The 21244-nt window shown below is 43.2% G+C and overlaps 1 protein-coding gene across 1 annotated transcript; it reads left to right on the plus strand.

Annotated features, from left to right (window-relative positions):
• The first annotated feature begins 2104 nt into the window (after positions 1-2104).
• ngef (neuronal guanine nucleotide exchange factor) lies at positions 2105-20655 on the plus strand. Its single transcript, XM_083696024.1, has 16 exons — positions 2105-2445; positions 2943-3221; positions 7854-7965; positions 8269-8574; positions 9404-9483; positions 10412-10662; positions 12558-12718; positions 12845-12997; positions 14801-14930; positions 15797-15871; positions 16378-16467; positions 16784-16947; positions 17083-17241; positions 18825-18904; positions 19074-19178; positions 19393-20655. The coding sequence occupies exons 2-16, from the start codon at positions 3002-3004 to the stop codon at positions 19629-19631; spliced, it is 2325 nt and encodes a 774-aa protein (XP_083552150.1). The 5' UTR covers positions 2105-2445; positions 2943-3001; the 3' UTR covers positions 19632-20655.
• The last annotated feature ends 589 nt before the right edge of the window (positions 20656-21244 follow it).

The raw sequence follows: 21244 nt of genomic DNA on the forward strand, positions 1-21244 counted from the left end.
TCTAGCGATGAAGGCATGTCTCTTTGTTCCACCAGACTATTTACTATAACACCAGCCATACACAGTTAAGTACTGTACTTTTTGGCTTGCATGTCAATGCACAATATACAATCGTATGTTGTGATATTTCGTATTGTATTATCATGAATAAGAAAATGATAATGCCCAACCTGTGCGTGCATGCATGTGTGAAATCAGATGTGTTTGTTTCTACAGGAAGCAGGTAAGACATTGCTAGTAAGGTATAGTGGTTCCCTGAGTAACATGGATGTCAAATTCAAACTCAGTTTGAGGTTGTAGCTCAGATGCATTATGTGATTTCACTCTACAGACAACCACATCCTCACTTTTCACACATCCTGTCTGCACCACGTGGTAATAGAAATGATTGGTGTTAGAAATATAGTAAAAAGTCCATCTACAGTAGCTCATGCTAAAACCAAAACATTTCCCAAAGGTCTAAGCACTTAGAAGAAAAGGAACCATTTTTTCTAAAAACCTATACAACCTTTACAATTGTTGTACAGACATTTATGACATTTCAAGTTAAATCAGGAAATATATGATGCAGAAAATAGAAAGTCATACTGATGCTTCAATAGTAAACTGTTTTTAAACAACAGTAAAATTATTAAACAAAATTTTTTAAAAAGCTAGCAGTTCGATGTATTTCAACTTGAGTGAGTTTATTATCTGAACTTGGTTACAGTTGTACAAAGAAAGCTTGGTTCAAACAATTAGCACCCTTTTGTCGTAATCTATTCTGATTATTATAATATAATTATTTTCATTGTTATTTCATGGTTAGCTAAGTACAGTTTAATTGGCTGAAATTTGGCTAATCAACAGTTCAATTTAAAGTAAACCTTAGGGTAGTCTCTCTCTCTCTCACACACACACACACACACACACACACACACACACACACACACACACACACACACATATACTAAATGCTATAAAGACATGTTCTATCCTGGAGCACAGGTTAATGATCAACTACAGCAAGTGTCATATTATATTATCTGCCTTCAGGTGTGGAATTTTAACAGTGCCATTGAAAGGTTGATATATCCACTGCTAGGCTCAGATAACCACATGGTTTGAGTTTAAAATCAACACTCTTGACCTGTGAACTAGACAGGGCTTAGTGAGCGAGAGCCCAAAAATATGTTTCACTAGGTTATGCAATTCATCCTCAGTGAGGGACATTTTTGCATTCCACAAATGTCTCAGTGGAGCTCCAAAGAAATGCTCAATGAACAAAAACGTATTACGCCCTGAAACCCATCGTTGTTTTTTGTCAGTCTCTGTCAGTTCAGAAACAAAGCTGTTCAATATGCTGTTGACAAAGGGAGGATAAGGGCATGAAGTGCTGATAAGGGTACTATGTAAACATTCCTCTTTTGATTACTTGAAATAGGATACTTTACACTTTCTTTACTTTCTGTCTCTCTCTCTCTCTTTCACTATTTCTCTCTCCTTTACCTTCTACTGTCATCTCCCCACTTTCTCTCTATGCAAACACTCAGATACATACATCTGAAGGAATACCTTCCCCAGACCGCTGAGAGGAGTCAGCCTCATGACAGCTCTAAAATATTTGAGCTCATTGAATGACTTAGTGTCATTGGTCGGCAAGTTACAGTCATCGAACCTGTGATTCACACCGCAACGCCTGTCTGAGAGGAGTGTCAACGGGGTGAGTCTGGGAAAGGTGTGTCTCTGCTTTGCTCAATCCCATTGTCTTTTTCTCAATGTGACATGAGATTGTTTCTGTTGTTGAGACGTCATGATCAACCTACGTACATTGTGTTTCTATTATTACTGTTGATGCAAAAATCTGAGTGTCTTGTTTTCCCAGTGATATAACAACAGTTCTAGCAGGAGGATCAAGAAATAACCAGGGGTTATTCCTATGGAGTATCAGGCAGCTTCAGAAAGCTTGTATCCATTCTCAGCCTCTCCCCTACCTCCTTATTGTGTAATTGTGTTTGACCCCCTAGCCTCTCTACCCTGTTGGATTAGGGGGAGGGAGTTTGATGGCATGCACTCACTGCTCATATGATGAGGCCTCATTGAGTGCCTTCCCCAGCCTTATGTCATAAAGGAGTGCTCAACTCTCACTGCTGTGTGGATAAAGAGAGAACGAACTTTGATCTTTTCTTCATCAGCTGACTGGAGATAAGACAGCAGTGGAGAGCGGGTCAGAGCCATTGTCACCCACCACACAGGACAACACGCTACATGCTCAATTTGACAGCAGTTCAACAGGACATACAGGAAAAAAAGCAGGGGTACATGTCTCTGTTCTGAAGTGCAAATAATACAGAAGAATACACCACAGGGCGCACCGGTGAGCACATTGAAGATCTTGAGGGGAGGTATCTACAAAACAGGAGCCCTAAAGGAGGGATCACCATGCAGCTGAATTCCCTGGCACAGGTGAGTGGCTTTTCTTGTTCCCCAGCAGAGCAGAGGGAGGTGGGCAGACAGGTGAAGCCAGGCCGGGCTCAGGAATGCCTTTCAGGCCCCAAACAGTACAGGGTGGTGCATACAGAGAGAGAGAGAGAGAGAGAGAGAGAGAGAGGGAGGGAGGGAGAGGTGGAAGGGGAGAGCAAGAGAGTGAGAGTCATAAACACAATAATTACAGCTTAGGGAGAGAGAGGGGGCTGACTCTCACTGGCTCCACGGCTGTCTGGGTAACTAACAACACCCCTAGGCAGAAGGAGGAGGGAGATAGAGAGAGAGCGAAAGAGAGAGAGAGAGAGAGAGAGAGAGAGAGAGGGGCAGGTTCTGGTAGCTGCACAGTCGCTAACCTGTATGTGAGACACTGGTGTGTGTTGTTGTGTTACCTCAACGGGAGTTCATAATCCCAGATGGATTTTCTCCTGGATTCTGGCTAGTGTTTGACGGATTCTTGCCTCTCCTCTGCCCCAAAGCAACAACCCACTGGAACCCCACCACTCTAATCTGAGAGAGGTAGACGGAGCCTTTTGCCATGGCGATGACTGCCCTGTTTAGGGGCAAGTGGGGGCAGAAGACACGGGAGTCCCCAGAGAAGCGCCCAGCCGCCCTGGTGCAGGCCAGCCATGAGGAGGACGAGGATGAGGATGACCCTGATCATGGGACAGGGAGGGGTCACACCCCTATCCGTAGGAATTCCCGCTTTTACCGGTCGATGAGGAAGAAGAGGCTCCCCTCATCAGAACAGCCTGAATGTAAGAAGAAGAAAAAACACTTTTCCCTCCCTCTCAATATCACCAGAAAATGCTTCTTTGTCTGCCACAGGCCATAAACCAGGCATTCAGATTGTGAGAATCAATGGCATTTATTTTTTTCAGGTAGGATGGAATGTTGAGCCCTGTTATTCCACTGACATATATGTATCATGCAAGTGTCTTTGTATCCAACTTCACATCAGGCCCTAATTCAGGTTAACACTGTGAGCTGCTTGGGTATTTAGTCTCTATGGTCCCATTAATCCTGTTAAACCCTGACCTCTTTCCTTATATCACTCAGTCTGGGATATTATTGTTACGTGCTGTACCATAGACCAGTGAAGTGATTGTGTCGTTTGACAGAGAACACAGGCTTGGCAGCCCACCTACTGTAAAGATCAAACCAAATGAAACCTGAGGAACTGGTTCTATTGTTTTGAATGACCGAGTGAGGCCTGTTCTTTTGACCTGGAAAAATCTTGAGGTCAGAGAGGAGAGTAACTGATAGGTAACTACTGTACTATCCACCAATTTGTCAGTCATCTCCATACCATCATCTATTTATTTTCTCAACAAAAAAGTTCCATGAAGATGGATAAACAGAAATTCTTACTGAACTGCATTCTGTGCCAGTTGTATGCTAGTTTTCATCTCAACCACCAGTCTTTGCCACATAGTTAAACAATAATGCATTGTAAAACAATTCATAAAATACATGGGATCAATGTCGTTAAGTGTAATGAAAGACGAAGACATGATACTCTTAGATGATCTGGACATCAAAGACTGTCTCATCTCATATTTCCTCTGTAATTTATTTGATCTGGAAGCTCAAGGACAATAAAACAGGTGCTCAATGTTTAAACCAGTTATGGCTGGTTGTGACTTTTGGTTTTGATAACCTTATCTCAAGTGTTATAAAGTTATCTTTATCTTTCTTATTGCAGTTGCATAACAACTGTTGTTTAACTTTTTTGTTCCTCTGTGATCAAGTATTTGATCAACAAATTTTGAATCTGAAAAAGCATTGTCATGGCTTGAAGAGTTTAAAGTAAATACAGTGCCCTCCATAAGTAATGGAAAGAGGAAACATTTTGTCTTCTTTTAGCTCTATACTGTAACAGTTTGGATTTGAAATCAAACAATTACTATGGGGTCAAAGTAGAGATGATCAGCTTTAATTCAGTGTTTTTTTCTTTCAGATTGGTTTCACCATTTAGAAAGTACAACATTTTTTAAACATAGTCAGCCTATTTCAGGGCTCCAAAAGTATTGGAAAAAATCATATAATGTCCAAATTAAGCACTTATGTTTAGTATTTGGTTGACAATCCAATTTGCATGCAATAACTGCCTGAAGTCTGCGACCCATTGACCCCACCAGATGCTGGGTATATTCTCTGTTGATGCTCTGCCAGGCCTGTACTGCAGCCATCTTCTGTTGTTGATTGTTTTGAGGTCTTTTTGCCTTAAGTTCCCTCTTCAGAATATTACATGCATGTTCAATTAGATTTAAATCTGAAGATTGAATTGGCCAGTCAAGAACCTTCCACTTTCTGTCCCTGAAAAAATCCTGAGTTGCTATGGCAGTATGTTTTGGGTCATTGTCTTACTGTATGATGGAGCGCCAGCAGACAAGATGTTTCTATACACTTCAGAATACATTCTGCTGCTGCCATCAGCAGTAACATCCTCAATTAAGACAAGTTAACTAGTTCTAGTGGCAGCTATACATTCCCAAACCATAACACCCCCTTCTACCATGTTTCGCAGATGAGGTGGTATGCTGTAGATCTTGGGCATATCCTTTTTTCTCCAAACTTTCCACTTGCAATCACTCTGGCTATATGATAATATTAATTTCCCCAAGACCTTTTTTGCAGACTTTGTAGGTACCTTTTAGCAAACTGTAACCTGACCATCCTTTTTGAGGATAACTACAGGGGCTTGCAGTGAAGCCTCTGTAGTCCGGCTGGTGACATATTCCGCACATGGTAGTCTCTGACACATTCATGCTTACCTCCTGGAGAGTGTACCTGATCTGTGGGACAGTTTTTTTTAATTTTATTTTTTATTATGGTCATCCACTATAGAAGAGTTCCTTGGTCTACCAGCCCATTTGTGATTGCTGAGATCACCAATGTTTTTCTTTTTCATTTTAATGGTGTTCCAAACTGTTGATTGTGGCAAGCCTAAGGTTTTGGCTATGTTTCTGATATATTTTTTTCTGATTTGTCAGCCTAACAATGGCTTCCTTGACTTTCATTGACACCGCTTTGGTCCTCATGTTGACAGACACCATAGCAGACTCCAAAAGCAAACGCAAAGCCTAAAATCAATACTAGACATTGACTGCTCTCTTATGCCTGCACAAATGATGCGACGGAATACACCTGACGTACCAGGAACACCTGTCAAGCCAATTTTCCAATACTACTGGTTCCCTGAAATTGGGGAACTATGTATAAAAAGGGTTGTAATTTCGAAATGGTGAAACCAATCTGAAAAAATAAAACATTGAATTAAAGCTGAGAATCTCTACTTTAACATACAGTAATTGTTTGATTTCAAATTGATCCAAACTATTGGAGTATATAGCTTAAAGAAGACAAAATGCTTCCTCTTTCCAATACTTATGAAAGGCACTGTAGGTTGATGTTTGCAGTTTGTATAAGCCATAGAGATGGATCTATATCTATGGTACAACCAAGTAGTTTCCATTTGGCTGGTTGGATGGACTCGGAGTATATTGTGTGGATTATGTCTCGCAACTGTGCCCATCACACTTTAGGTAATAGAATGTGGATATATGTGTTAGCTAGGGGATTGATGGTGGAGGTGGAAGTCAGAGGATGGGCTTATTGTAATGCATGGAATGGAATGTGGAATGGTGTCAAACACGTGTTTGATACCATTTCTCATTCCATTCCATGAATTACAATAAGCCTGTCTTCCCCTGGCATTAGCTGTCTGCTGCTTTGAGTAGAGTTGGCTGTCCTCTTTGTCTGAACTGGCTGTTCTATAGCTATTGAGGTGTGAATGAGTCAACTAAACTCACTGTTCTGTTGGTACGATAAGTGGAACAACTGTTCAATGGGTTATATGAGTAAGAGTGTGGACGTGTGTTTGCAGCATTAAATTTTTGTCCTGGCTGGCATTGCATAACAACTCAATAGCAGACTTATGGGCAAGCGAGGCAATGTACACAGTTAATGCATAATATACCCAGCAGTCTGAAGGTACAATGTCTGTTTAGAAATAATTGTTTGTTACACATACCTGAACACGCATAGATCATCATAACAGGGGACTATTGAACACTGTGTGCCTATGATCTTACATCAGCAGGAAATGGTAGCCCTTTGCAACCTACTGTATACCAAAGTATATCATTACTGTACTGGTACTGTAGCAACTATCCCCAAATAAACAGAAAGTTTGTTGTTTATTGTTGAAGAACCGTTAGTTGGAAGGCTATGGTAGAATCAAAGTGATTTAAATTTCCTCTTTTCATTACCATATGCTGCCACACAACGATCTGAAAGGTGAAAGCAACATAGCTGAGGCCTATTGGGAGGCCTGCTAGATGGAGTTGTGGTCATGTTGCTCTTCCCTATAAATACCTAATTATAATAATATAAGGTCTATAATATCTTCTCTTGAATTATATCTTAACCTTCCCTGATATATGTTTTCATTTGAAAACAAATTAATTTGACAAATATTGTCTAGAGACCATGTTGCAACAGAAGTGAAGAACTCTCATGAGATGGACTGTATAATAAGGGGTGTGCAGCATGTTTATGACTATGGCTATGATTACAGCTTAGTTAATTCTCCTCTGTGATCATCTGTGACTCAGCCACCAGGAAGTAGTTGCCATCAAGTAGCCAGTGTTTATTTTTATTTTTTTTAAATTTTAGGGGTAGCTAGTGTTGCCCAATTGATTTGTGACCATACTGTATGTACTACCATACTCAACTATTGTTCTTGATGTCACTTCTGTTAAATTCAATTAGCACAGCTGTTTATGAAGAGCATACAGCTGACCGATAAAAATGTCATGGTGCTCATGTCACCTAACATAACACACCCACTACCAGTCACCTATCATAACACACCCACTACCGGTTGTCCAGACATGAGGGGTACATCAAGTGTTTGCAGGTTGAGACAGCAGTGTTAGTCCACCTCCCTTTAAGCTGTGTTAGATACAGCTTAAATGGAGGTGGAGAGGCTAATCAAACAGTGTATTAAAAGACTGAGGTAAAAACACTAAGGAGCACTTGGAGGAAAACACAGTTGTTCACATGTCTCTCTATGCAGTAATCTGCTGTAAAACACACCCTCTCAATCCCAGTCAGAAGGCTCCCCCCTACCAACACATTCTTTTGTATAAAGAGGGTTTCAAAGTCATTACTACACGTGTGTGTGTGTGTGTATGTGTGTGTGTGTGTGTGTGTGTATGTGTGTGGGTGCGTGTGTGTGTGTGTGTGTCTAAGTGTTGGAGAGAGAGGGAATGAGAGATAAAGAGACTGCATAGGACCTTTTAATTTCCTTGTACTTTCCTCTCTGTCCACTCACCCTTGTTCCTCCATACCTTATCCCACTTTTCCACTCTGTCTTTTTCTAGGCCCTGCAGTCTCTCCCAGGTCTGGCCCAGAGACCAACCCAGCTAGCAGGGCAGGTAACTCCCTCAGTGTCCCTGTGCTCCAGAAACCACCCCTATCGCCCCGGGCTCGACGGTGAGCCTCTATTGCCCAACCCAACCTGAAACTGTATATGCACACACCCATCCACAAACACGTGAACATACGCTCAAAGGCAAGGCCATGGACATATATGAAAATACACACACACACACGCACCCGCGCAAGCACACACACACACACACAAACATACACACACACACGCACACGCACACACACACACACACACACACACACACACACACACACACACACACATTTTGCTTAATGTTTAAGCTGCTGAATGTTTCTTCCTGTAATATTTAGTACACCAACCTCTCCACATCCACTCTGTTGCAGAGCTGTGTTGCCAAGCAACGGGGAGCCTATGAGCCCACGCGTGCCTCCTAGCGGGGCCTCATCCCCCGTTGGGGGGAGGAGAGGACAGGGGAGGGGGGCAGATGCATCTCCCGCCAACGGTCAATGCGGAGGATCTTCCGTTCTTGTTACTGCGGCTGAGGCAGGCTTCTACCGGACGCACGGAAGACACAGTGGAGACATGGAGAGCCTCTCGGAACGCACGGCCACAGCCTGCTCTGTACAAGAGCCTGGAGGGGACAAGCAGCACCAGGCAGCGGTGGCCGACGTAGACGCAGTCAAGTTCAGGTAAAAAAATACTAATGCCAGGAGAAATCACTGGGTTCTGCTTCTTTGAAGCTGGGTTCTAGAGATTTTCTTAGTAGTAGGGTGTGTTATAGGCACACAAGTACATTGTTTTCACTTTAGAATTGTTTATCACAAACGAATCAACTAGAAGGGATACATGATGATGATGATGATAATGATGATGAATAGACAGTCACATGGCACTTTAATGTTGGTACTTATTCATGACATGCTTTAGAGGGAGAGTGCTTTTAAGTGAGGGCTTTTAAAAGGGAGATACTCAGTGAACATCTTTGCGAGAGAGCGAGTGAGTGAGACAAAGATTGTGGAGATGGAGAGGGTTTTTTCAAAATCTTCATACTGCATTTCAACAAGTGTACCTGCAAAATAAGAGGCAATAATTTCTGCTCATTCTATTGAATCCTTCCAAAGACAAACTCAATCTCAATAGGAGTTACTGGTTTGACCCTTTGGGCTCAAACACATTTGTTTATCCTAACTTAAGCATGGGAATATGGCACATTGATCTTCAGGATGAAGATCTCTTTTTAAGGAAAATGTACATTTTTAAAGAACATTTAAGAATTCATGGCCAATCTGTTGGAATGTGCAAACTGTATCTATTAGTTGTTATGCACTGCCATGCAGCCCACTGTAGGTCAAATAAACCGAGCATTATAATTATGTATTTGTCCATTTTATTGTCATGCAATTTACAGGTTGAGGGGAACAGCATTGCTATTGATGTCAGGAAAGTCAATACTATTTTCTCTCCATTTTCCTCTTTGTACAGTATATCATTCTCCTCAATGTCCCTTTTTATTCTCAGGTTGGTGAGCAACGAGGAGAGCACATCACAGATAAAAATAGAAACCATCTGCCACAGCCTCAACATCGTTAAAAATATTGGTGAGAAAATATAGCCAATATTCTTATGCATTTCACAACATGAATATGTTAGTGAGGTAGAGGTTAACAAGGTGGATAACATATGCATTCCACCTACTCTACAGCCTCCAGACATAGCATATTCATTTTGTACACTCGCTTGCACATAGTGCTGTTAGACCACACTGATAACTCATCATAAGGCATGACCAAACAAAAAACAAGCTTGATAACATAGCCACATTTCTACTGAGTGGTGTTTATCACCAACTGACTCCTTGTTGTGTGTCTGTCAAGGTTGAATTCCTCTGAGAGTTGATTGTATTCTCTCGCAAGGCTATATTCTATAACCAGCAACTGGTTAGGGTATACTGTATAGATAATGGTACTAAGAGAAGAGCCAAAGTTCTGATTGCTGGCATGTGTACATAGACGGATGTCCTTAGAGACGCACACATTCATGGAATAACTGGAGAAAGTGCACCTTGACAACATGTTGGTCCAGGCACTACTCACTCTCTTTCCTCCTGTCTCAATCTCCCTCATTCTCTCTCTCTCCCTCTTATATAAGTGTCAGTCCAGACGCCCACCTAAGCAAGCTGTTGAATATGACTGAGGGGGCTTATGCAACAGGCTCCCACTGTACAAAATCACCTTGCCATCATCGAGAGGACAGAACACACACACACACACACACACACACACACACATATACAAACACACATGTTCTCCTCCAAAGCTAACTACATTCCTTATCAGAATGCAAACATTCAAACGTCTTTCTCCTGATACTGCCTGAAAGAGAGGCAAATGATAAATCCTTCAGCAATCCTAGCCCTCTAAATTAGGTGATTTTACCTGGCTATGGCATGCCTATACTTCAAATACTCCACAATGAAAGGATAGCACACAAATTTTCCCTCTGATTCTGTCTCTTTTGTCCCACCAGCCTTCCTATACCAGGAGTACAGGGACACGTCCAAGCAGCAGGAGATTGAGCAGCGGCGACAGCTTGAGGGGCTGGCACCACGGATCACAGCAGGGTCAGCGGTCACAGGGTCTGGACTGATGTCCCCACCCTCCCTACAGCTCCAGCTAAGGAACAGTGCCCGCTCTCTCAGTCTGTGGCAAAACCTGGAGGCTGTACAGCAGAGTGGCCTGCTGGCCCAGCTGCCCCAGAGAGAGGTCATCATACAGGAGGTGAGGGAGGGGTCCAATGTCATACTGGACAGTAAAGGGTTAAAGAGGTCATATAGCAGAAGGTGATAGAGTCATAATGTATGCTCTGGGTAAAAGTTTGCCTTTAGGTATAGATCAGCTCTAGGATCAGCTTATCGTCACCAAATCACAAAACTCTGGTTCATACCTGATCAAGGGGCTTGACACATAAATGAATGTTGGGATGTTGGAGTACAGTGGTCCTATGGAACAGTGGGTGAGACCTTATATACAGTGCCTATAGAAAGTCATCATACCCTGTGAAATCTTTACCTTTTGTCACATTACACCCTGGAAATTAAAATAAATCAAATCTAACTTTTTTGAGCTGTATGTACACATTATAACCCTCATCGTCAACGTGAAAGTAACATTTTTAAAAATTCTGGACAATTATTAAAAATTAATTAGTGAAATACCTGGTTTGGTTAAGTGATCAGCCCCTTAGAGTATACCATTATAAACTTGCTCAGGTGCAACCAATCAACTTCCAGATCAAACACCAGGCTAATTGCCCCCCACCTGACATCAATTGTAGTGGTTTTGATTACTTCAGAATAAAACCAGCTGTTTCTTGAGGATTCCACTACTAGAAGTGCATGGTTCTGCAAAGAATTCACCATGGTTGGAAAAGTACTTTCAAAAGGCCTCCGGGATAAAGTTGTAGGAAGGCAGGAAGTTAGGTGAAGGCTACAAAAAGATTTCGAAGGCTTTAGCTATCCCTCTGAGTACCGTTCAGAGCATCATTAAGAAGTGGAAGGCGTATGGCACCACCAACACCTTGCCTGGATCAGGCTGTCCGTCCAAACTGGATGACCGAGCCAGGAGGACATTGATCAGAGAAGCTACCAAGAGGCCAAAGGCAACTTTGAAGGACTTACAAGTCTTTATGGCTGGGACTGGTCTGTCTGTGCATGTGACAACAATCTCACAAGCTTTACACAAAGCTGGCCAGTATGGCAGGGTAGCAAGAAAGAAGCCTTTTCTGAAAAAGTGCCACACTCAGTCTCGTTTGTGCTATGCAAAAACACACCTGGAAGATTCTGTTGCCATGTGGAAAAAGGTTTTATGGTCAGACGAGACTAAGATTGAACTTTTTTGGCAAAAACCAAACACAGCACACCACCCAAAACACACCATACCTACTGTGAAGCATGGTGGTGGCAACATTATGTTGTGGGGATGTTTCTCTTCAGCAGGGACTGGGCAATTGGTCAGGATTGAAGGGAAAATGGATGCTGCCAAGTACACCCAAATTCTTGAGGACAACCTGCGTCCCTCTGCTAGACAGCTGAAGATGGGCAGGTCATTCACCTTCCAACACGACAACGATCCTAAACATACCGCCAAAAGAACAACGCAGTGGCTTAAGGATAGAAAGGTGAATGTTCTTGAGTGGCCAAGTCAGAGCCCTGACTTAAATCCGATAGAAAATCTGTTGATGGACTTGAAGAGAGCAGTCCATCGCCGCTCACCACGGAATTTGACAGAACTCGAATAATTCCGCAAGGTAGAATGGGCAAATATTCTCCAATCTAGGTGTGCAAACCTAGTAGAGACATATCCAAACAGATTGATGGCTGTAATTGCAGCAAAAGGTGGCTCTACAAAGTATTAAATCAGGGGACTGATGACTTTTTCAACCCTGTTATTCTTGTTTTTCATTTTGTATAAATTTTCAGAACTGTCGCCTTTTTTTTCATTAGTTTGATGTTGTATGACTAAATTTGTACATAAAGCTAGAAAAAGTTTTTTTTTTAATGGGTTTTGATTTCAGGCTGTACGACAAATATAGTAACTATTTCAAAGGGGTATGATGACTTTCTACAGGCACTGTATGTTGGATCTGTGACATATTTCTCATCTTATCCTTCTAGGCCATGTTTGAGCTGGTGACATCGGAGGCGTCATACTACAAGAGTCTGGAGGTGCTGGAGACGCACTTCCTGCGAAACCCTGTACTGGTCAACACCCTCAGCCAATCAGACATGCACTTCCTGTTCTCCAACATCGAGGAGGTGATGAAGGCCAGCGAAAGGTAAGAGAATTGAAGCATGTTGTTGTGTGTGTGCGTGTGTGTGTAGACTAAGCCTTTTCATTTTACATTATATATCACACTGTATGATTGTATAGCCACCCTGCTCATGATGTCACACTTCTTTAGGTTCCTGATGGACCTGGAGAACCGTATCGAGCAGTCCATTCAGATCTCAGAAGTGTGTGACATTGTCCACGACCACGCTGTCGCGCACTTCCAGGTTTTCATCACTTATGTCATCAACCAGGTGTACCAGGAGAAGAACTACCGACGCATATTGTGGGTCCCCCTCTTCCAATTTACTAAGCTCTCGATGCATTAGGTCAATAAGGATTGTGTTGTGGTTTATATGGTTGCCATCCAAATACCGTTCTAAACTCATCACAGATCAGGGTGTAGATATGATCAGTCCTCCCCCAGACATTCCCTGAATAAGCTATGTAGCCATGGATCGGGGGGTAGTAATACTGGCAGTATCTTCTTGCTCTGTAGACTATGTTCTATACTTAAAGTATATATGTGTGGATACATTGGAGGCTATTAAGACGTTCAGTACCACAGAAAGTAGCTGCCCATCAAGCAACGGAACAGAATAGATCCCTAAGTGAGAACCCTGAGAAATTATAACAATGCAACACCTCCACTTTGAATAACAGTCTGTTCAACTGTCTAGATGTGAATGACGCATACAGTACATCAGCCCTGTGTGTGAGTGTGTGTGCGTGTGTGTGTGCGTGTGCGTATGTCAGTCAGTCTGTATTTGTGTTTTTAATGGAGAACAGGGTTTTTATTGATTGTGATGGCTAAGTTGTGAGAGAGGGTGTGGTTGCTACCTAGATGTGCCTCAGCACTACATACCTGAGTGAGACACTGTGAGGTTCCCACGCATTACGTACTGGGAGCCTAGCCAGTAACCACACAGACAAACCCTTACTGGAAGAAAAAAAACCATCAGCCATTGTTCAAATCATAGCGTGTGTGTGTGTGTGTGTGAGTGTGTGAGTGAGTGTGTATGTGTTTGTTTTTTAATTAAAGTCACAAGACAAATAATCATTCATGTCCATCAGTGGATGCTCTAGATTCTAGAGTCTAGAATATCCTAAGCACACACACCACGTGGATAATCTTTCTACACCCATTATGAGTCTAACTACATGACAGGTGAAGAAAAAATACCATAACTTGACATCCGTAGGCCTGCATCATAAGACCTGGAAAGCGAACCCTATGACCTTGTGGCCTGGTGTTAGGTACTCCCCACTACATCATCTGCAATATTGTGTCACATGCTGAGCTGAAGTTGGTTCTCTCAAATGTTAGGTAGTCATCGTCAGAATAGCATTATGGTGAAACAACCTAGAACCTGTGTCTTCATGCTGTGAAATTTGGAAAGGGAGCAGCTGGTTTCCTCTCTGTGAGCAGTAGATTTCTCCCCAGGCTGGGAGATTCAGATTCTTAAGAGGTTTTCACTGCTGCTCATTCCTGGGCAGATTATTTACAGGCTACACATACCTACGTCAGAAGCAAAGACGATTGTTGCCCCCCCCCCCCTCTCAGTTTTATATGCAAAACCAGAGATTTTCTGTATTGATTTGAAAGAGGCTTTAGCAAAACTCACTTCTCATGCTTGGTGACATGGTGAGACAGTACTAAGCTTAGTTCGCTAACACTGTCAGTCTTGCTCGAGGGAGGGGGACCTCTGCTGGTCAGTTGGTTGAATTGCCAGGACAGAGTGTCTAAACAGGTGTTGTGGTTTCTATTAGGTCTTGCATGGCATGACTGTATCTTTGGCAATGTTTGAACTTGCCTAATTTACATTGGTGCGGTGTCTTGTTGCTCCAGATAGAAGTTCCCCTTAGGCACAGATCTAGGATCAGTTTACCCTACCTCCAATCTTCACCTTGCTAATGTACTATGGTAACAGCATGGTAATACAGTATTGTTGTTATCAGAGTAATATCAGCGTTACTACATGGGTATAGTTGCAGCTTAATTTAAAGTGTGTTTATACTGTGTGTTAACTGTGGTTTGTGTTGGTCCTGTCTCTCTGTGTTCGTTTGAGCATGCCTGTGTTCTGTCCAGACAGGGAAACCAGGCGTTCCGTGAAGCCATGGCTCAGCTGGAAAACCAGCCGCGCGTCCGAGGCCTCTCCTTCACCTCCTTCCTCATCCTCCCTTTCCAGAGGATCACACGGCTCAAGCTTCTGGTGCAGGTAAGAGGACCAACAGGGTCTGTTCCTTATTCCACTTGTATAATAAAAGCCTTCCACACCATTGTCATCAAGCCAAGTTTTATTTAAAGTGCATATACACTTTACAGGGAAAACAAATCCAAATTAAAACAGAAGATAGATAAACAACAAGCATAATAACAGAGATTTGACTTCAGGACATGATGCAGACATGAGGCAACACAGTGGGTGGGGATGGGGCGGGGGGGGGGTTCAAGACAGGACAGGGGCAAGACCAAGTTCACAGACAAGACATGGAATGCTAAACAGTAGGGAGGGCAGCGTTGGTAGGCAGTGTGGGGATCCAGCAGGAGGGACAACACAGGGGGGTGGCACAGGAGGCAGGCTTTAGACAGGAACACTAGAGCATGTAAGTGGCACAAGAGATGGTAGATAGGGGATGTGGTTTCTAGATCACTGGGTGGCCTTTTGGGTCAGGAATGCAGATGGAAGTGGTTGGACCTTGGACCGGTTGGACCCTGGACTGAGTGGGGGTGAGGGATGGGGGGCTCATGGGATAGTGAGAGAAGTGTGGAGTTAGTGTGGAATTTGTGGGAGTGTGAATGACAATACATGAATGATGAACACATAACTGGTCTACTGCTAGTCATAGCTGAGGCTAAATATGTGGGGTTTCAATCTAGATTATAAAAAATTCTGGACTGAACATGGAGTGGCAGGCTGTTCCAAAGGGAGGGGGCCCTCTAGGAGAAATACCTGCCCCCAGCTGTTTTCTTTGTAATTCTCTATGTGACACTATGTTAATACAATGTTGTTACGAGAGTAATAACAGTGTTACCACTAAGGTATAGGGGATACTTAATGTTAAGTGCTATGAAATCTTACAGAACATTCTGAAGAGGGCAGAGGAGAACTCAGAGAGGGAGGTCAACGCCATCAAGGCACATAAGCAGCTGGAACAGGTACTGTAAAAAAACCACACACACACACGCACCTAGACCTGGCATGGTTAAGTTGGGTTGGGGTCAGTACTGGGCTCGGGTACAATGAAGGAAGTGTTGGAGGTATAGTGGTTAGAGTTGGGCTCAGGCTCAGGGCATGGAGTGATGAAATATGAAGAAATAATTATGTCCTGTGTGGTGTCATGCCTCTCTACCTCGTAAGGAATGATGATGCTGATGAGTTTAATTGTACTTTTTGCCTAGAAAAGAATGTGGTTTTAATTGGAGCTGCATAGCCATATGGATAAATGTAGTGGTTAGGTTCTGAAACAGGTTCAGTAGCCATCTGTACTAATAATTTGCTTTACCTTGTCTCCATGAATTGTATTTATCTGCACACTGATCATCTATCTTATCTACAATACAGTATATTGATAGTTGTAACATACCATGTAGTACTAATACCACAGTGAGTTTGAGGATATGTATATGTATATCCTTAGGGTGTGTGTTTGTTCCTGTCTCAGATTGTAAAGGACTGCAATGAAGGGGTAAGGAAGATGAGTCGCACAGAGGAGCTGATCAGCATCGAGAAAACACTGGAGTTCAAATCTAAGGTAAACACAGTCACAATGGCAGATCTCACATGCTATATTCAAACAGTGAAACTGTCACAAAGACATAAAGTGAATTGGTCAGGGGGGTCATATGGTTATCTCAGTGACAGAGTATGTTATTATGATTACACATATGATCATTGCCCGTCTCAACAATCCCTGCTGAAAATCAGTTGACCAAAACTATACACTGAAACTGTATAAGCAAGCATTGTATGGGAACTGTTTCTTTTGAGAGTAAAAAGCAAACAAAAACATGTAATGACCCTATTTGAACTTGATATGACTCCTGAACTGGTGACCTGCGAACTCCCAGTCTGTGCCAGTCATTTCCCACTCGCGCTGGCTGCTGAAGAAGGGCGAAGTGCAGCAGATGTCCGGACCTAAGAGCACTAGGACCATGCGAAGCCGCAAGCTCTACCACCCTGTCTACTTGTTCCTCTTCAACAACCTGCTGCTTATCACCAAACGAAGCTCCAGGTCAGCCTTTGTCATCGTCTTAGGGTCACTAGTCCACAGACCCCCACATCTGGTATCACAGGGAACTGAACTCTTTGTGTAAAACCAGTCAATTATATTTTTTGGAGTGTGTGTTTGTGTTTGCGTAACCATCAGTGGGGAGAAGTTCCAGGTGCTGGACTCATGCACTCGGGCCATGTTGAGGACTGAGGATTTGGAGGACCAGGGCCAGATGCTGGCCAATGTGTTCAACCTGAAACTTTTAGAGAACCAGGAGGAGAGGACCGTCAACTACATGCTCAAGACCTCCAGCATGTGAGTTTGTTGAAAACATCCAACTAACAACTAACACCTACCTCACACTAGGGTCTTAAACCCACCCTGGTGTTTTTACCACACAGTATCAGCATTTTACATAGTACACCTAGTTACTGTAATACCAGTAATACATTTACATTTATGGCATTTAGCAGACGCCTTTATCCAAAGCGACTTACAACAAATACATTTGTTTAAGTAAGTGAATCATCTATCCATCAGTCATCTTAAGACAAAGTAATCAATGCTCAGACCAGGGGCCATAGGCAGTCATAATGCTAGAAGAAGGATTTTTTTTTTTCAGGAGAGAAACTTATACAGGGGGGTAGTGAGGGTGAAGAGGTCTTTAGGAGGGACCGTTAAAATGTAACCTGAAGAGATGGGTCTTCAATCTACATACCAATCTAGGTGTAAGATTGGTAGTGACTCTGCAGTCATGACAGCAGTGGGAAGCTCATTTCACCAGCGGGGCGCCAGGACAGTGAAAAGCCGTGACAGAGTAGTGCGGCTGCTGTATCCACGTAGAGGCGGTAGTGCCAGGCGGCCAGCCGAGGTGGAAGAGCGGAGTGATCGGGCAGGGGTTTGGGGGCTGACCATTGCTTGCAAGTAGGGAGGGGCTGACCATTGCTTGCAAGTAGGGAGGAGCTGTTCCCTTTCAGGGTCTTGAATCTGATGCAAGCTGCTACTGGGAGCCAGTGAATGGTGTGGAGGAAGGGCGTGACATGGGAGAATTTGGGGAGATTGAACACCAGACGGGCGGCAGCGTTCTGGATGAGCTGCAGAGGCCTGATGGTGGAGGGCGGGGAGACCGGCCAAGAGTGCGTTGCAGTAGTCAAGGCGAGAGATCAGAAGTGTTTGGACCAAAAGTTGTGCTGCTTCTCTGGTGAAGAATTGACCTATCCTTCTGATGTTATAGAGGAAGAATCTACAGGAGTGTGATGTTCGCCACACAGGATAAATGGTTGTCAATGATCACCCCAAGGTTTTTGGCTGTATGGGAGGAGGTCACAGTAGAGTTCTCTACTGTGATGGAGAAGTCTTGGAGAGGGCAGGCTTTCCCCGGGAGGAAGAGCAGCTCAGTCTTGTTAAGGTTGAGCTTGAGGTGGTGGGCTGACATCCAAGCAGAAATGTCTGCAAGACACGTAGAGAGTCAGAAGGGGGGAAAGAGAGAAATAGTTGAGTGTCATCTGCGTAGCTGTGGTAGGAGAAACCATGAGAGGAAATTACCGAGCCAAGAGATTTGGTATAAAGGGAGAAGGGTAAGGGCCCTAGGATAGAGCCCTGGGGGACCCCAGTGGTAAGGGTAACCTGGTAAGAGCGATCGGCCAGGGAGGATGCAAACCAGGAGAGTGTAGAGCCAGAGATGCCCAATTCTGAGAGGGTGGAGAGAAGGATTGGGTGGTTTACTGTGTCGAATGCAGCGGACAGGTCCAGAAGAATGAGAACAGAGGAGAGGGAGGAAGCTTGAGCAGAGTGGAGGGCCTCCGTGACAGCAAGACAACTATTACTGTCACATGTCAATGTTTTCCATGTAGCCTATCAGTTGTAAACAGTGTCCTATGTTTCTGTGCTGTTGACAGGAGTGATAAGCTCCGCTGGATTTGTGCTCTCACACCAAACAGACGCACACGCTTCATGTCCACTAGCGCACACCAACCAGGTGAGAAATTGTCAGTCACAGATGATGTCTTCACATAGTATTTACTCACAGCTGAATGTTATTTACTCACAGCTGAATATTATTCACTCACTGCTGAATGTATGGATACCTGTTCTAACAGGTGATAAGTAGAACTTATGTGCTATGCTGCTGTCTGTCTGTGTGTCAGACTCCCCCCAGGTGCAATGCATCCAGTCCTACTCATCTCAGGAACCAGATGAACTCTCCATCGAGATGGCTGACGTCCTCAACATCCTGGAGAGAACAGACGATGGTGAGACAAGACAACATGTCTGCTTGGAAATCTTATGGGAGGGAGCTTTGATGAGTTTCACCTGTCTAATGAGTTTCACCAGGCCTGTTATTACATATTTATCCCATGGCTCCCTTTTTTATGCTCTCGCTCTCTCCTGACCACATCCTCTCTCTCTGGCTACTCTTTCTATCTCTGTCTGCTCTCTCCCTCCCTTCCTCCCTCTCTTTCTCAGGTTGGATGATGGGTGAGAGGCTCCATGACGGTGAGAGGGGGTGGTTTCTCTGTAGGGTGGTGGAGGAGATCCAGAGCAAGGAAGTTCGGGCCCAGAACCTCCGAGAGTGCCAGCGGATCCACCAGGCTCAGGGAGGGGGGTCTTCGCTTGGGCCAAAGATGGCCTCCAGGGGCAGGCGCAGCCCAAAAGTCTCCAACTTTTTTGATACTTGGACAGATCAATCAGAGGAAGGGCAGTGAAGAGCGTGACGTTAACTGGAGTCACTGAGTGAAGCCCCTGGCAATCATCTTTATTGCACCAAATGGATCGGAGAATGTTATGATTCAAGCCTGGGGTTGCATTGGAGGAAAATGACATTGTGCGATTGCATAATTTCTTAATTTCTGCTCAGGTGGTTTGAATGCACCGGGGTTGGGGATCCCAGGCTGCCCTGATGAGTCCTGCTATCAGAGAATTTACACAAATTGTTTTCACCACTATTATAAACTTGCATGTCCTACAATATGAACTTCATGTGAAATTGTTGGCACTGACAGTCAAAGGCAACTGTAGAACAAGGCTCAGGAAGAGCAGCTATGCATGCAAAAAGAAAAGAGAACCACAGAAACAGTTTTCATGGGGAGGATCGCATGTGAATGTAATGTAATCACACCTCAACTGCATGGGTGTATTTTGTCTTTAATTTTTAAGCACTTCGCTCGAGAATCAAATCCCTGTGAACAATGACATGACAATCTACCTGTTTGAAAACAGCAAACACTCTATTCAAACTCTACATAAGCACAAAGGAAAAATTATAAAAAGGTAAATGGTATTGAATGGAAATTGACAATTAATGTTCCATGAATTTGTACATAGAACAATCAAATGACAACGTGCTCAGTAATGTTGGGCTGTGGGTAATCAAGTGGAGAAGAGCACTAAAGAATTGCAGGCTTTGCATATGCAGTGGACATGTGTTATTGGGCCAGTTCCTCTGCCAACATGGATATGTCACACATACTTGAGGCACAACCAGTCCAACGGCAAAAACCACCACACACCTGGAGCATCCGCAAAGAATGTACTCGTACACCGACAGCACCAGAATGGCATGCAGTGAAAGAACATTCATGCATGTGTTTGTGTGTATGAGTATGTGCACATGTGTATATTGTAATGTTTAATGTGTCAAAAAATTATAATGACTAAATAATTGTCCCATTTCATTTTCTAAGAACTTTAAGTAATTTATTGTCGATAAAAAAATAAACCTGAAACGCATTGCTTGTTTATTTTAATGATAACTGGTTTGACTGGTATCCCAGTTTAAGCACTGACATGGGTTTATCATGGTATTGCATAACTGATAATGTGATTTTGACCAGTCAAGAGAAGTATAATTAGTAACTCATAACCTTGTCTTGGAGACATAACATTAGACCATATTATCTCATAACAAGTCCAGGACTCTATTTATTTTACATATAGGCCGATAGTAGGGCATGCAACACTGCTTGAAATATATTCAAGGTCTTTAGACCCCCCAAATCTCTTGCTATTGTGTTCTCTATAAACGATCATTATGTACAATAAGAGTCATGCCCCAGAGATTAAAGCAACAAGTCAATAGAGATTTACCAATGATCTTTGAGAAACACTACAGCTCACCCTACTGTCCAATTAATGTAAGTGCAGGTCTCAACTACAATATTTTTCACCACACTCTTAATTCTATGTGTAACCTTTAAATGAAGCCAATGAGTTCATGAGTCACCAATATCTGAAAATTAAAAGCAATGTCTGTAGTTTTGGTTGAAATCAACTAATGCCATTACTTTTAGTATCACACATATTGCAACCTGTCTATTGT

The sequence above is a fragment of the Argentina silus genome, assembly GCF_951799395.1.
Source record: "Argentina silus genome assembly, chromosome: X".
Classification (NCBI taxonomy): Eukaryota; Metazoa; Chordata; class Actinopteri; order Argentiniformes; family Argentinidae; genus Argentina; species Argentina silus.